Source organism: Gossypium arboreum, chromosome 5 (genome assembly GCF_025698485.1).
Source record: "Gossypium arboreum isolate Shixiya-1 chromosome 5, ASM2569848v2, whole genome shotgun sequence".
Lineage (NCBI taxonomy): Eukaryota > Viridiplantae > Streptophyta > Magnoliopsida > Malvales > Malvaceae > Gossypium > Gossypium arboreum.
In genome coordinates, this window is record NC_069074.1 from 36,661,913 (window position 1) to 36,678,723 (window position 16,811).

Here is a 16,811-nt window from a genome sequence, read left to right on the forward strand (position 1 = left end):
GTGTAGAATTTTTTTGGTGAATTCAACACCTATTAACTTTTTTTGGATAGAATTTTATTGGTTGAACTACTAAATGAATATATTAATTATTAATGATAGATATTATTTTAAATGAATTATTATTTAATTAGTGCTATAATTATGTACCAATTATTATATTTTTGTCACAAATTTATTTAATTTATTATACATATTATACTAAAATTATTTTAATTTCTAATTTTACTTTTTCTATTTTTCTAATAATTATTATAATTTTATAAATCTCCAATTTACAACAATAAATTATTGTTTATTATTATAGTTTTATAAATTATTGTTGGTATAGTGTACAATGAGTTGTTACTATAAGATAGGTACATATGAAACATTTATTTTATAACTGAAAATAACACTTTTATTTAATATATTAATAACATCATTATTTATTCACATAAAAAAATAAAGTTGAAGAATTAAAAGAATAAATCTGCAAATTTCAAAAAAATAAAATTGAATATATATATTTTTAATATAGTACAATTACTTATTTATAATTAAAAGTCTTATTTTTTGAATATTATATATTAATTATTTTATAAAAAATAAAAATATAAATATAAATATAAATACATTTTTTAAAAGAAAATAAACATAATAAGCTAATTATATAATGACTCTTTGGGTAAAGTTGTTACTGGGTTGATTAGTAGAAGAAAGTGCAACCACTTCTTTTGGGATATTCGCAAATAACTTTCGTTCAAAGCTTGTATCAAATGCCATTTTGGTTAGGTAGTGAGCAACTTTATTAAAGTCTCTTGGAGAGTGTTGTATGGTCTAAGGTCCAGTATTTTTAAGAAGAAGATGAATATGTCTAACAAGGGCAATGTTCAAATTAGTCAATGAAGAATCCTGAATGACATTGACTGTCTCCAAGTTATATGTTTAAAACTTCACGCCGCATAACGCATATCTTGAATGATGGTCATCCGTAAAAAATACCTCACAATTCAACATCAAAGATCGAACAATTGTTCAAGTATCTATTATATCCTATAATCCACTCCTCATTTTCAATTCTTATGACTCCCCTGCTACAGTTATACGTAACGTATGTGATATCAAAAATTAATTACTATAAAAGAGATAAATCGAAAAATCATTAAATCAAATATTCAAAGCGAAAGTAATAATATTATTATTTATTATGTTATTTTATATTCAATAAAGCATTTAACAATCATGTTAGGACTTTTAATATATTTTAAAAATAAAATATTCAATATTTGACTAGAACAAAATATCTATTAACAGAACTATTTATATTATTATAAAAATGATAAATTTTTGCAAATTAGAAATCATTTTCACCCAATTCTCCATTCTAATTATAATTAATTCTTGAACCACCCTAATGTCCCCTTTGCCGGTTAGTCCAAGCATTTTGGAAATGGAAAGAAAATTTCGGAAATTTCCTTCTTGAATTTACTATATTATCCTTCTACAATATTGCATTTCTTGCTCTATGTTTTTTTTATCTAATTTATATATTCATGTTTAATTTGAATATTATTTTTAGAATAATTTAAGTGAAATTTGAATAAAGAATTCCAACTTACTTCCTCTGCTTGCTAGTTGCCATTAAGTCAGAGTTTGCTTAACTTAATAATACTTGTTAAATTATTATTTATAATTTATTAAAATATTACATTTAACAAAATTAATTATAATAAATTTTCACTACTCTCAATTTTTTTGCTAGATCATATTTTCAATTTATTAAATTAAAATATTTTTATTAATTAATAATTATGTTTTAAAAAGCCCGGTTAACCAATTTTTTCTTCAAAATTCAATCAATTGTTTTAAAAAAAATAAAGGGTAATTTAGTAAATTAACACGTAGAGACCATGAATACATGTTCTGTCTACAAACTGCAGTTAACATAGCTTGAACACAAAAACTCAAAAGAAAAACAAATACTAGAAAAGAAAATCACTGTAAATTTAAAAGCACATTGATTTTCCCTTACACTGTAAATTTAGTAAAACACCCTTTTTTTTTTCCTCAAAATCTTAATTGAAAATCCAAAAATTTTAAAAAACAATAAAGAAATATCACAGTCATGCAATAAATGTTATTCATTAAAGTTGGGGATGAAGAAACTACTTGGTTTGAAAAAAAAGAAGATTGGTAGACTTGGTAAGAAGAAAGTTATAGTAAAGAAGAAAGAGGAAAACTTTTCTGGTTACTGAGTGATTTAAAGTAATGGGTCTCTCTCAAAATGAAGCAAAAATGGAAGGTTGGTTATATACAATACGTTCCAATCCTCTTGGTTTACAATTCTCACGCAAACGTTACTTCGTTCTTCATAACCATGTTCTCAGGAGCTTTAAAGCAAACCCCATTTCTGAAAAACAGGTAACTTTTTATTATTACTTCCCTCCCCCCCCCCCCCGGTTTTATCTCTCATCTTTCCTGGGTTGAACTCTGGATTTTCATGTATTTAGAAAAGAATCCATTTTGCAGACTGTAATGAAAACTATGTAGTTTTTTTTTCTTTTAAATGACCTGAAGCTAAAGTAATTTGATTGTTTTATACAACATTTTGGATTTCAACTTTGTTTGAGTGATTGGTCTTTGATTTTGATGACTATAGGAAACAATCCATAAAAGCAATCATCTGCATAGAAACAATAAAGCATAGGGAACTAAGAGTAGATTAAAGATAACAGGATTCAGCCAATTGAGAGGCTTTTTTGTTTTTAATCTTTGGAAATTCAACGGAAGGCTTTGAGGAATTTTGCACGCACACTAAGTGTATGTATAATCTCCTGATTCCCTTAATTTTTCTTCCATAATCAACATATAAATAGCTTTCCTGTATAGATGACCTGGACCACTGTAACGGCAACACATGGAATCTACCTATTTCAATCCCATTGAATTGAGTATCAAATTATGATCCGAAACGAAGTGTAATTTTTGTAATTTTGAATGTATGTTAAACAATTGTTTTGCAGGAACCTGTTAGAAGTGCAGTAATAGATTCATGTATTCGGGTTATAGACAACGGAAAGGAGAGCATTAACAAAAAGGTGTGATCATTAAGTCGCTAGTACTTCGATGTCAATGTTAAAGCTTATGAAGTGTTTACCATGTGCAGGTGTTCTTCATTTTCACCGTTTACAGCATTTTGGATGGTAACAATCAGATTAAGCTTGGAGCAAGTAGTTCAGAGGAAGCTGCAGCATGGATTCGTTGCTTAAAGGATGTGGCATTAGAGGTTTAATGCTATTAACTTACGATCTGGGATTTTAACAGTTATTCATATGATAAAAGCCTTATGTTTTATAATTTCATTTGCAGGAGCCTCCTCCATGTCAAGCAAAGAATTTTGTAGGTTCTCCCACAATGACATGGCCATCTCTGAGGTAATAATAGTTTATGATCTCCTGATTCGGTTAATAATACCTTTTGAGTTTTAGGACAAAGAAAATGATGAGAATGCTTTCGATGTGCACGGAATTAGCATTTATGTCTATTGATATTCTTGAATTGGTTTCCGGAACGGTAGGGTGGTAACCTTGTTTCGGATAATGGATTCTTCTGGTTTTTATATATCGAAATATGTTATGACCCTTAATGAACTAGTGAGTTGTGAAGTATGCAGTTTCCCTATATGTGCCTTATGTATATATATCGTTTAAATTCCTACACCAACAGATCGGAAAGTACATGGATGAAACTACGAAAGAACTCTGTCAAGTGGCCATTTCGTTCATCTGTTCATGCAGAGGCAACAACGTCTGATGTAATTGCACCCTCACATTGGAAAATATTTGGTTGTCAAAATGGTAAGAATTTAAGCTCCTAAAAACGCTATAAAAAGCAAAGAAATGTATGCATGATTGACACAATAGCATTGCTAATACAGGGTTGCGGCTTTTCAAAGAAGCAAAAGATCGGGGTTCACTTGGAGGGGTAGGTTTCTATTCCGACACCATTCATGATTGTTGTGCTCAAATCATTTTTAGTGTTTATTCGGCTGAAGAAACTTCTTGTTCTAAGCTTTGGGATGATGATCCGGCAATAATGGCGGTTGGTGTGGTGGATGGGACCTCGGAGGCCATTTTTCTTGCACTCATGTCTCTTGGCCCCTCAAGATCAGAGTAAGATTGCTGCATAGTATCTCATCGAGTTCAATTACCTCAAATGTAACACCTGTCTAAATGGGCATTTCTGATTTCCCGATGTTAAAATAACTGTTTGTGTTGCAGATGGGACTATTGTGTCTACCATGGCAGTCTGGTCGAGTGCCTTGATGGTCATACTGATATCATTCACAAGAAGTTATATAGTGATTGGCTACCTTGGTTCGGTTCTATGCCTTTGCCGAATGAAATTCATACTTTATGTTTCAAATTGATCATAGAAGGTCTTGCAGGGGAATGAAGCGGAGAGATTTATTACTTCAACGCTATTGGAGACGAGAGGATGATGGCACATACGGTACTAAATTAAGGCAAGCTCATGAAATTTTCTGGAAATATTATTTTCAAACTTAACATTCTGTTATCTGTTCTTGTCACAGTGATTCTGTACCATTCCGTGGCTCACAAGAAGTGTCCGCCCCAAAGTGGCTATGTTCGTGCTCACCTTAAAAGTAATGCATGCTCTAGAATACGAATATATAAAAGTTCATTCTCCTGCGGTATGCATTTAAATCTGGTTTTCTGATTGAACCTTGGCAATCTTTGCTCACTGCCCTTACTTATTCAACTTCTTTAATCTTAATCTGTTGTCCAGGCTTCGGATTTACGGATAAATCCTATTCTTTTTCTTTTCTATGAAAACTGCATGATATACTTACAAGCCAAATCTATTGATTGACAAATGTTGTACCATTTATAATGTCATACAGATACTTCTTTTTCTCAATCCTCTTGATTCCATGGTCCGAAACATAACTGTTTTTATCTGGTTTTGGATACCATTCTGCATTTTTATGTTCTTTTCCTTTATGAAAAAGCATAGGTGGGGGATATGTTGTCACTCCTGTGAACCAGGGGCAGCAATCTACTGTGAAGCACATGCTTGCTATCGATTGGAAGTTGTGGAAATCATATCCTCGGCTGTCAGCTGCTAGATCCTTGACAATTCTGATGCTCATGAGAGTTGCAGGTCTCAAACTACTCACTATTAGCAGTCAAAATTCCAGTAGTTTCATTTCGTCAAAGGTGTGTTAAATGTTTTATTCCACTTACAATTTGCAGCCTTAAGGGAGCTGTTCAAAGCCAAGCAAAGAAATTCTTCTTCCATATGCTTGTCCAGGGAGTGGCTAAGGCATATACACTTGCCTCAAACCGAAAAACCGGATGATAAGACTGACACTGAGAGCGATAAAAGTATTGAGGACAATAATTTGATCAATAATGAGGTTGAACAACCAGCATCGTTGCATGTAAGTCTATCAGGTCTAAACGAAGAACCGGATGAGTTCTTTGATGTACCTGAAGAATCTGAATTTTCAGATTACGATCACTTGGAGAGTGAGAGGCCTGGCGAACCAAGTTCCGAACTGCCTCCCCTGGTACTCACTTTTTCATTGTTATATATCCTTGTAATATACCAGCACTCCAAACCAGAAGTTGATACAGTATAGGGAGCCTGTTTTTCCTGCATTTTCCCTGTAAATATCAGTGGAATTCTATCACCTTGAGTGTCTACAATGACACCCTTGGTCGACCAATCTAGTAATACAATTCTGACATAAAACTTTCTTTCAGAATCTACTCTTTCCGTGCCAAACTGCTTCAAGCAGATCCGATTAAACGGCTTTTGACTCCTTTGTTCTTGGTCTGATTTTCAAAGTCATTCAGTGAAATTCATTTCTCTGGTTTTTCTCATTTTCATTGAACTTTTGCAGAACTTGCATCAGCCAAAATTAACGTCAGCAGCCAGTTTTGTGCGAAAGTTACATGACCTTGCAAGTGAGTGCAATCATGCTAGCCTCTTGAGATCTATGTTACTTGGACTCGGTTTTGAGTGTTGAAGCAACATAGCTTGAGATAAATTGATGAATCAAATGCACCTTTTTTTGCGGTTTCGAAATTATTTTCTGATTATCAAGTGTTGATCTTATTCATGCTGCAGCTCAAAAGAAGGGTTACATGAACTTACAAGAGGTGGCTACAGAAGACACCAAGCTCTACTGCTATGGAAATTCACTCCGAAAGGATCTGACCGCTACTTTACCTAGCAGTTGGTCACCTGGCAATCCATCTTTGTTCTTGATTCGTGGTCGAAATTACCTACAAGACAAACAAAAGGTATTAATTCACTCACTTCAGTTCTGTTTTGTTTTCAAAATGTAGACTTGGACTCAAATGTGAGTGTGAGATACGAGTATATTCAATTATTCTCTATGTTTTTTCATGTATTTTGAGCGTTCTCGGAAGGTCATATCACCATACCTCTATCCAAAAATTTGTCAGCACAGACATCAAACACAAATACTTCAAGAAAAATGAATAGTCAAAGAAGCATAGGAGAAGTTATTTGTTAGGAGCTTGAATCGACATCAAACAGCTTCTTAATCCATAAAACTTCCTCTTTCCAATCCCCAAAGTTTTACTTGAAAAAGAAGAGCTTATCCTTAATGCTGAAACTGAATATATGTTTTAGGACTTGGGTTCTTCATTTTCCCTAAAGAATCCATATCCGACATTTCTCTCTCCTACACGTATCTGGACATGAATATGGGGATGTTCGTACTGACATGTACTCATATTTGACACTTACCTGAATCTGTGTAACATAGTAGGAGTTTTTTAAATATATACAATGAACTCTAAAGGTATAATTACTCCCTTTCCAAATCTGCATGTGGTAATTTTCCTTTAAAATCTTTTAACTTCAATCTATGTGTTGAATTTCTAATCTTTCTTGTAGATTAAGGCAAATGGAGCCTTGATGCAAATGGTAGGGGCAGACTGGTTAATATCCGAAAAGCGAGAAGACAATCTTGGCAGCCGACTAGGTGGTATTGTGCAGGTTTGAGCTGTAACAATATGTGTTTAGTGTAGGGGTGCAATCTAATCAAGCCAAGCTCAATTTGTAAGAAGCTTGAGCTTGACATGAGTTCAATTGAGTTTTACTTTTAAAGTTTGAGCTCTATTTGAGATAAAGGTTGAATTTAAGTTCAATTATTAACGCTCAAGCTCAAGTCCTAATTGGAAATAAAAAAGCCGCTAGCCGCCCAAGTCAAGCATGAGAATACTCAAATTCGGTTCATTCAATAGCTTGATTTTGACTTTCTTTTTTCTCGAACCAAATTCAAGTAGCTTGCTAGCATAGATATGTGACTAGAAAATTAACTTTGGTGGTATATTCATTGCAGAACCATGCAGCACAAGGTGGACCAGAATTCTTCTTTATTGTTAATTTCCAGGTATGTGTGATTGTTATATAAACTGATCTGCCTTCACTGTTTCATTAACAATCAATCACATAATATTCTCCCACAAATATGAATCAGATTCCTGGAACGCCGAGGTATACACTGGCAATGTACTTCATGATGAAATCTCCTTTGGAAGATCACCCTTCGCTTTATAAATTTGTAAATGGAGATGATGCCTATAGGAATTCAAGATTTAAGCTCATACCACACGTTTCTGAGGTGAGACATGCTTTAATATAATACTCCAATTCTTTAATTCTTTTTAAATTTTTCTTTGAAGTATCCTTTGGGATTTTGGATTTAGCATGTTTTATAATCTATGTTTTGACGCACACAATCTGTCTCTTCAGGGATCATGGATAGTGAAACAAAGTGTTGGAAAGAGGGGTTCCTTATTGTGTCAAACTCTTGAAGCTCAATATTTCAGAGGGAAAAATTATATGGAGGTACATTGTTTTCTTGTTTTTGCTTGTTAATACGCTATTGCAAATGCTTTTACTCAATGCCATTGGACTTCAACACGTATTCAGACTACATGTGCATAGAGGTATTATCATTTAATATATCAAAAACTGAAAAAGAAAATTCGAGCATGCTTATATCATCTACATACTCATATTCGACACTTCCCAATCCGAGTACGAAACCAACGCTCTACAAGAAACTGATGCTGATATGTCCTACGTTACAGTCTAGGGTGAGAGTATTGGACACAGGTATCTTTGGAAGGTCGTTGGAGGATCATATCTCCATTCCAATGTTTGGTCAGATATAATTTTAAAAAAAAGAAATGAATAATCGAAATAACATAGAATATGTCAATCGTGTAGTTAACAATCAAATACATTGAAAATGTGCAGGTTGATGTTGATGTTGCATCTTCAACAGTGGCACGGAGTGTATGTAACCTTGTTATTGGATATTTTAGCAGTATGGTCCTTGAATTGGCATTTGTTATACAGGTAAGACATATCTTCCTACATGCATGGACAGGGATAGAAAAAAAAATTAAGTAAAACATGATATTGAAAATAAATTTAGGGACTAACTATGGAATTTGACCTAAACATTACTAACAAGGGTTTGCATTTTTATTATTATAGAAGTTCCTTTCTATCCAGTATCACACTATGGCTTATTTTTCATTTTATTGATTTGTTTTTGGTATCTACTTCTTCAGGGTAATACACGGGAAGAGCTCCCTGAAACCCTTCTTGGAACAAGCAGACTTAATCGTGTTGATCTATCCAAAGCATTGGTAGCATTGCCATAGACTAAAAGGGTTTATGGTCTGGTTCGAATTTCATAAATTTTGAAATGTTTTTAGTGAAATTGGTTGGAATTAAGGTCGAACCGGTTTTAATAATCCATTTTACTACCCATTACTAATACATATAAAAGGGAAAGGCTCAAAATAATCAAATGATGTAAAGGGAATTTCAATATTTCTTTACCATTGGTTCAATCAAGTTGAAAATTGAAAAAAAGAAAATGAGTAGACTTGGTTTTGATTCTTTGGTGGAATTAATGTTAGACGTAAAGTGTTCATTTCCATAATGATGAGCTTCTAGTGTATGATTGAATATAATTGTGTTTGAATTTTCTCCTTTTTTGTTGTTTCAATTTTACCAATATTGATTGAATATAATATAATTAGTCATATATGCCAGTTTTTTAATTGTAAAAGCCTTTTTTTTAAAAATTAGGAAATTTAAAAAAAGAAAAAGAAATTATTCAGATGTAAAAATATAAAAATTATTTTAATAAATCAATACTATAATTAATGAGATAATAAAAATAAAATTTGAAATAAAGTAAATATTTAGAAAAGATCATAAATGTCAACGGTAGAAAACCCAAGAATAAACGGAAAAACCGTTACGAATACGGCGTTTTCACGAGAGGGAGGGAGAGAGAGAGAGAAAGAATGATAATCCCCGCACCGACACCTTAAAAATCCCCGCCTCAATCTCGTGCATGAATTACCGGGTCAATTTATGATTTTTTCTTTTTTTTAGACTTTCCTTACCCGGTTAAGCAACCGAGTACCCAATCCCTATCACCTGCTACACCCAGTCCCTCTGTCGGTGCTCCAATTGTCGGCACCGACACGCCAGATTTATTGCCGGTAATTGGATGATTGTGGGGAGGGGTGGGGTCTCATTTAGATGTTTTGTGGTGTACGATATTCTGGTGGGATTTTGAAAGAGTTAATTGGCAGAATGGAAATGGGGTCCACGTGGGATGCTTTCATTTCCGTAGGGTGATGTACTTTGACTACAGTATCCATCATGCCTGCACCTCATCTGCAACCCACTGTATTGGGACGTCTTTGCAATTTGCGCTCAACAACGATCTTCAACATTATTACAAAGATAGGTGACCGTAGATTCTATTCTACTCATAGTAATGCGCTGATAGCACAAAATCATCATCTAGGACCAATGCACTTTCAAGCAATATGCTCAATATAACTAGCCCAATGGTCGATCTACTATCGATGAACATTAGGCCAATTGTGTTCATTCCTCCCCAACAAATCAATGCTATGTTGGTCATCCAAGTTCTTCAACTCTTAGAGAAATGTCTTTTACCATATCGAATTGCATATAAAGCATATAAGCATATATTAAAAATATTAGCGTGTGTATGTGCTTCTAACGATAGTACATTGGCAATTCGTCATTGCACGATACAACACACAGATAGGCAAAAATTCAAAATAGATGTAAAGTAATAATTATACTAATTTATGCTTCTATTTAATAAACAAGTTTAAATAATAACTTTACAGTTTTTTAATGCAAGTGTATCATATATAAAAGATATATAACCTCTCTTATGCATGATAGACAAAGATTGGGATTAGAAAATTTAACCCAATTGCATTTTTGTTGACATTTTTAGTTGTTACTAACCCACTCACTATACCACCATGTGTTAGGTTTAAGTCAAAACATTTAAAAAGAAATTGTGACTAAATCTCTTAATTTCTGTATGTATATCTATAATTATTTTGTATTTCTTTTATTCATTTAATAAGTATATATTAATATAATACCAATGTATTGAAAATTTAAATATGAAGTGCATCATAATAAATGTATCTCTGTGACATGTTGATTTTTCTATTTGTTAGATGAAATAACAAGAACAAGGTAAGAGTAAAATATATTAAATATTTACTGTGCAAAAATGGGGTTTATATGCCCATCTCTAAACTTGGCCCCACCGAAGTCTCTGAGATCACATTTTTGTCTGTGTACGGCTGATGCTCCAAAGTGGCCCCACCCAACACATGATCTAAGGAACATCAAAATGATCCCAGAAAAGTAATAAAAACAAATCTTTGAGGGTACTCTCGTCTAAATAAATTCAGCAATGGCAGCGTGGCAGAAAATTATTATTCCAGGTGGATAAAAAGTAATCTAGGGTTCGGATCCCCAAGCAAAATCACGTGCCATCCTACCCCACATCACGTGCTTTCTACACTTTTAGTTCTCACCGGAATCTTCTTACTTCTTTACTTCACTGAACTTAGCTGGAGATGAGCGAGCTTTGGTTCGCTGTTGTGGGCTCCACTGGCGACACGCTGAATCTCTGCCTTTGCCACGGTGGCAAAGCAACGTGTACGCGTGAAATGGGTCCCCCGTATTCAACATGGTCTCTTGTTTGCACGCACGATGCACATGATCATATGATACACTTGAAAATAACTTAATTGTTCTTTTTTTTTTAGGGTTGAAAATAACTTATTGTTAAACATAAAAATAATTAAAATTTGAGATAAGAGTAATACACATAAGAGAAATTTATTTATGTTGATTTATAGTTTTTCTTTTATTTATTTATTTCCTTCATATGAGTGTAACATACGATTTTTAAGTTTTATTATTCAATACAATATTTAGAACTACCCATAGTCTTTCTCTAACATTTAAATAAGAGGATGATGTGCTTCAACGCACTCAGACCCACGTCATTTTACATTAGCAATAATATCGATACCAACTGAGTTAAGACTCAATCGACATAATTTTCCTTTTCAAATTATGTTCATTTATAATTAAATATATTAGAATTTATATAGAATATATGATATATTAAATATGATTATAACGTAACATTAAAAAGCAAACATGGATATATAATATAATTTTTGGCCTTTGAGCTTGGTAACTATGTCCACTTTGGTATTTGCATTTTTTTTTGTTCATTTTGATACCTAAATTTGGCAACGAGATCCATTTTGGTCATTGAACTTGGATTCCGTCAAAATTTGATGATATAACTAATGTTTTTAGAATATGACTGGATTGGTTGATTGAACCGCTTGTACCAAAAATTGACCAGTTTACTTGTCCAAGCAAAGGGGTTAAGAAATTGTTCGAAACCAATAAAAAAATTGGGACAAAAATCAATAGTTAAGCAAGTTGAACTAGTTTAATAAAATTTTTATTTTAAAATTTTTTATGAATTTTTAATTAATTATTGAATGATTGTTGGTTTAGCAATTGGATTGATCAAACTAATTGAACTGTGAATTAGTGGTCTAATCAATTCAACAACTGGTCGGGTTATTAGAACATTATATGTGACACTCTAAGATTGTACCATGTCATCACTTCAAAATTTATATAAATTTTTAATTTTCAAGTGATGATGTGTCACATTATTAAATTTTTAAAATTTTCAAGTTTAGGGAGTAAAATGAATTTAATTATCAAATTCAAGTACCAAAATAGATAAAAAAATATAAGTATCAAAGTGAAACTAATTACCAAATTTAGGGGCTAAAATTTATATTATTCCAATTATTAAATATATAAGTACAGTACCGTAATCTGCTCAGCTATTAGGCCCCTATGTGGAAGTTGACTCAATTGACCATTTTGCCCATGCCATGTTCATTGGTAAACAAAATTGCAAAGTACATGTTAGTCATGGAAATATAGGAAGGTTACCCTGACTTTCCCTTCATCAACTCCATGTGTGTGTGACAACTAATTGCTAATTGAAAAAGACATATTCATATATTACATAATAAATTGACTATCTTTTAAAGAAATATATATATGAATATTTATAAAGAAATCGAAAATTTGTTGCCATACGACTGTCTAACAATAGCACATCATGTGAGCATCAACTAGTACCAAATTATTTGTTTTTACACATAATTAGTCAAACTCAATAGAGTGTAAGCTATGAATTAATTCAATGATTTTTTTTAAACAGTATGTTTAAAATATTAAAATATCTAATTGGTGATTAAGATTGAAATGTGAACAACTAGTGAGTTAACAACTTCAACCCAAAACTTAATTTCAATGGATGCTTCTTTTTGTCTTAAAAATATATTTTTATCGAAGAATTAAAGAGATATATAAATAAATGTCCCCAACACATTTTAATAATTATAATATATTTGTTGAAAAAATATAGACAAAACAAAACACCTTTCTCTTCTTGTCTTTAAAGGAAGAAATGGTATGCTTATAAGTTATCATAGGTTTCATGAGAATGCTATGTTAATAATAATCATAATAAAAAAATGACTGAATTTATTTTTAAAAAATAATGAATATGGAATGAGCATTGGGTGAAAACTTTCCAACCTAACATGAGTGCATGACTCCAACACCACTCCTTTCATTTCAAATGGCTAAATAAAACCTTGAAAAATTAAAATAATTAAAAAGAAAAAATATGAAGCAAAAAAATAGTGAAAAGGGGGACATGGGGGGCAATAAGGGGGAGACACAAGACTTCAACATCAAGACAATAAGGGGAAAGTAAAGGACAGCTAGCAATGAATTGAAGTGATAACAATTATTATTATCATTATTAATACCCCCTTCTTCAAATCTCTCCTTTTATTTAAGCCTTTCTTTCTTTTCTCTCCCTCTTTCAAAACTGTCCTCCTATTTCCCTTCCCTTCCTTCTTAATCAAGGTATTGTTTCAATGTTCATGTATTTGATGTTCAGTTTGAATTTTAATTTCCAAGGATTGGGTTTTCGAACTTGTTTGGTGGCTCAGATTTTCAGAATTTTTTGGATGTTTTTGAAAATTGGGTTTTTTTCTATGGTGGGAAGATAGTTTTGTTGGAATTCTCAGTGAACTTTTCCCGTTTGGTAGCTGAGAAAGTGGAGGAAATGACAAGGAATTGAATTGAATTTGAACCGAATTAGTAAAAGTAGTATGATTTTGTTATTGGTTTCGGTTTTTATTAAACACTGTAAACATTTTGAAGCTTTCTGCTGCTATTTGATTCAATGAATGAATTTCACTGAATTTCAACCCTCAAAGCAATTTATATACTGACGAGTTCAATTTTGCCAACTTTCTTTCAGGTTTCTCGAGAAAATTCACTTCATTTTCCTGGAAATTGTCTCTTAATTCCAGAAAGTTTTGCTCACTGATTAGTAACAAAGGTTTGCTTCAAAATCACTCTGAATTTCTTTTATCCCTCAAATTTCGAAAAAGCAATAATTTAGTAATGACTACTTTTAACTAAGACATTAAAATTAAAAAAATGAATTAATTTCAGGTTTTTTTTATTGGTTGTTTGCAGATTTGTTTCAATTGTTAGTGCCATATAGTAAACATGATTGGATCAACGGATTTCATTGATGAGATAGATTGCGGCAGCTTCTTCGATGACCTCATCGACTTCCCTAACGGAGATGTCGAAGCCTACGACTCCACCGCCGTCATCAACGCCGCCGCGTTTCCTAGTATTTGGACAACTCAGCCCGAGTCATTACCTTTTTCTGACTCGGTTTTTCTCAACAACAGTGCTTCCGAGCTTTCCACTGAACTCTTTGTTCCGGTTAGTGTACTGTAACTACTGTTTTTATTCATCAAATAATAAAAAGCTTTTTTATTTTTATTTTTTATGTTATATTCATATTCGATTAATTTGTAATTATTTATCAATTAAATTAATATTTGGTTAATTTATAATAACAAATGAATTATATTTTATCTTATTTTTGCTTATTAAAGTTGATTTTTTGGGAATTTATATAAATTTAAAATGGTTATTTATTTATTAATATTGATTGTCGGGTGGAAATGTGGAGTCCACCCAAGACTCGAGACTTTCGCATTATTTAGACTAGTAATTATTGCTTCAATTATGGAAGTCACGTGATTCGCCATGTGCTTCCTTTTACTATGCTTAGGTGAAATTATTTGGTGAAACTATTTTTGAAAAAATTATTATTTTAATTATTACCACATAACATAGTTATAAAATTAAAAGAACTCAAAAATTTAATTCAATGGGTTCGTATAATTATTTTCGGTAATTTTGTTATTGCAGTATGAAGATATTGTTCAATTGGAATGGATGTCAAAATTTGTTGAAGATACTCAGTGTGGAGCAAGCTTGACAAAAAAGAAAGAAGATTCCTCTTCAATCAGTGAGGTAGAACAACGGTCCATGTTTCTGTTCATGTTATGTTCATAGGAAGCATATCAATTTTCAAATGTTCATATATTTATGTTGTTTTGGATCAAAAATTTCAGGGATCCAATAATCAATTCCAGACTTGCAGTCCGGTTTCGGTTCTTGAAAGTAGCAGCTCAAGTTCAGGAGTGAAACCATTGCCGCACAGTCCTGAAACATCTGCCCCCGGGAAACGCGGACGTCCACGAAGCAAACGTCCTCGTCTGGCCACTTTCAATCATCTTCCAGGAGTTCAGATGACCTCCCCAGCTTCATCTGTCAATGAGAACGACATTCCCCAGCCGTTTGCTGTCCCGAAGGTGCTGTCGGATTCTGAGAACTATGCTGAGTCCCGGCTTCTGATCAAATTACCGAAACAAGTCAATCCAGAACATAAGAAGAAGAAGATCAAGTTATCGGTTTCAGCTGCAGCAGCCATTGCTGATAATAGTCAAAATCCAACTGGACAAGCTGTTAGGAAATGTATGCACTGTGAGATAACTAAGACACCTCAATGGAGGGCAGGGCCAATGGGTCCGAAAACCCTTTGCAATGCCTGTGGTGTCCGATACAAGTCTGGCAGGCTCTTCCCCGAGTACCGGCCTGCTGCAAGTCCGACATTTGTTCCGTCAGTACACTCAAATTCTCACAAGAAAGTGCTGGAGATGAGAACCAAAAGTTGTGCACTAGCGCCCACCACAACAATGGTTGCCAACAATTTACCAGAGTTGATTCCAAATAAAAGCAACCCAGCATTGGATTATATATGAGTGTCTTACACTGTATACGACACACAACCAATCATGAGTATGGAAAGTGCTGGAAAAATCGAAGGAAGTATGTCGGATACATACTTTTATCTGATTTACACCCGAGTCCGAGTAGTATAGCTTTGTTATTTTATTATCTCTTCGTTCTTTGTTCTTTTTCTTGTACAGGGTTGAAATGGGGGGAATAGAGCAATAGATGACCAATATGTTTAAATAATAGAGAGAGATTGTTATGAGAAAAATTGGGGGAAAAAGGGTAGAGAAAACGGAAGCTTAAGAGTTAGCAAAGTTGTAGGTTTTGGCAATGGTCAGGTCCTTCGGATGCCATTAGTTATTGGAGTTTATGTTTTTCTTTTTCACGGGAATTATTAATTTTTGCAGTTAAATTTTAGTGGAAATCAAAATTATGAGACGAGTAAGGAAAATTGAGAAGTTATTTTCAATTGAAAATTTCCAATTTTTACTTCAATTCTACATGTTCCACCATTCAAAATTTCCACTTCAATGCTGATATATGAAAAGGAGACTAAAGCCAGTACAAGACAGACCAAGACTACTGAGTTAGAAGCATATTAACGTGAAAAATTAGCACTATCTTCCTCAGAAAATTTTATTAGGCCTCGAAACTTCGTCCTAATATCTGCCACCGCGAGTTGCTCTCTTGTAGGTATGAGTCACTCGAACATCCCAATTCCGATTACATAACTCAGCAATTACCCTGAACAGGTTGGCTTCGACTTCCTCACCAATTTGGCCATGGAGACGGTTCACTACCTCTAAATTATCACATTCAACGACCACCCTTCGATAGCCCCTAGCCCAAAGAATTCGGAGGCCATCCGCATTGGCCCCAAGCTTTGCTTCAAGAACACTACAGGTAACAATGAACCTGCTATAACCAACTAACCAAGCTCTACAATCATTTCTTAGCAAGCCTCCTGCCGCAGCTCGAGGTCCTGCCAAAGTCACAGCCTCGACCACATTCAATTTGCACCAGGAGTCCAGGCAGTACCCCTTCCACCGCTACTGGTTTCTGCGGTATCCTTGGCACTTACAGCCATCAAAACCCATTGTAGACACCGAATTTGGTCCGGACTCAAATAAAAGTTTAGTAATAAATCCAATTTTAAAAGTACACAGAAC

General features: G+C 33.3%; 2 protein-coding genes across 5 annotated transcripts; both read left to right on the forward strand.

Moving 5' to 3' along the window:
* Positions 1–1,996: 1,996 nt before the first annotated feature.
* On the forward strand, positions 1,997–9,032 carry LOC108450351 (protein ENHANCED DISEASE RESISTANCE 2-like). 3 transcript variants are annotated; one of them, XM_053028919.1, is made up of 21 exons: positions 2,269–2,400; positions 2,639–2,799; positions 3,003–3,077; positions 3,146–3,265; positions 3,349–3,413; positions 3,706–3,836; positions 3,917–3,963; positions 4,051–4,151; positions 4,260–4,355; positions 4,427–4,491; positions 4,574–4,693; positions 5,017–5,163; positions 5,256–5,572; positions 5,909–5,972; positions 6,136–6,311; positions 6,934–7,035; positions 7,382–7,432; positions 7,520–7,663; positions 7,795–7,890; positions 8,305–8,406; positions 8,625–9,032. In XM_053028919.1, the coding sequence occupies exons 5-21, from the start codon at positions 3,394–3,396 to the stop codon at positions 8,715–8,717; spliced, it is 1,872 nt and encodes a 623-aa protein (XP_052884879.1). In that variant the 5' UTR covers positions 2,269–2,400; positions 2,639–2,799; positions 3,003–3,077; positions 3,146–3,265; positions 3,349–3,393; the 3' UTR covers positions 8,718–9,032. The 3 variants fall into 3 exon arrangements, with proteins under 3 accessions (XP_052884877.1, XP_052884878.1, XP_052884879.1); XM_053028917.1 differs by lacking the exon at positions 2,639–2,799 and having other exon boundaries at positions 1,997–2,400; XM_053028918.1 differs by lacking the exon at positions 2,639–2,799 and having other exon boundaries at positions 1,998–2,400; positions 4,574–4,645.
* A 4,200-nt stretch (positions 9,033–13,232) lies between these two features.
* LOC108450093 (GATA transcription factor 8-like) lies at positions 13,233–16,118 on the forward strand. Of its 2 annotated transcripts, XM_017747552.2 has the most exons (5): positions 13,233–13,398; positions 13,799–13,879; positions 14,020–14,277; positions 14,773–14,877; positions 14,979–16,118. In XM_017747552.2, exons 3-5 carry the CDS (start codon positions 14,053–14,055, stop codon positions 15,666–15,668), a joined length of 1,020 nt encoding a protein of 339 aa, XP_017603041.1. In that variant the 5' UTR covers positions 13,233–13,398; positions 13,799–13,879; positions 14,020–14,052; the 3' UTR covers positions 15,669–16,118. The 2 variants fall into 2 exon arrangements, with proteins under 2 accessions (XP_017603041.1, XP_052884985.1); XM_053029025.1 differs by lacking the exon at positions 13,799–13,879 and having other exon boundaries at positions 13,266–13,398.
* The last annotated feature ends 693 nt before the right edge of the window (positions 16,119–16,811 follow it).

Bases quoted from the DNA above. Each gene is read 5' to 3' on its own strand.
- LOC108450093 (XM_017747552.2), top strand. From the start codon at position 14,053: ATGATTGGATCAACGGATTTCATTGATGAGATAGATTGCGGCAGCTTC. The intron at 14,278-14,772 runs GTTAGTGTACTG...TTGTTATTGCAG, and splicing joins CCACTGAACTCTTTGTTCCG to TATGAAGATATTGTTCAATT. The intron at 14,878-14,978 runs GTAGAACAACGG...CAAAAATTTCAG, and splicing joins ATTCCTCTTCAATCAGTGAG to GGATCCAATAATCAATTCCA.
- LOC108450351 (XM_053028917.1), top strand. From the start codon at position 2,248: ATGGGTCTCTCTCAAAATGAAGCAAAAATGGAAGGTTGGTTATATACA. The intron at 5,164-5,255 runs GTCTCAAACTAC...TACAATTTGCAG, and splicing joins GATGCTCATGAGAGTTGCAG to CCTTAAGGGAGCTGTTCAAA. The intron at 7,664-7,794 runs GTGAGACATGCT...CTGTCTCTTCAG, and splicing joins TCATACCACACGTTTCTGAG to GGATCATGGATAGTGAAACA.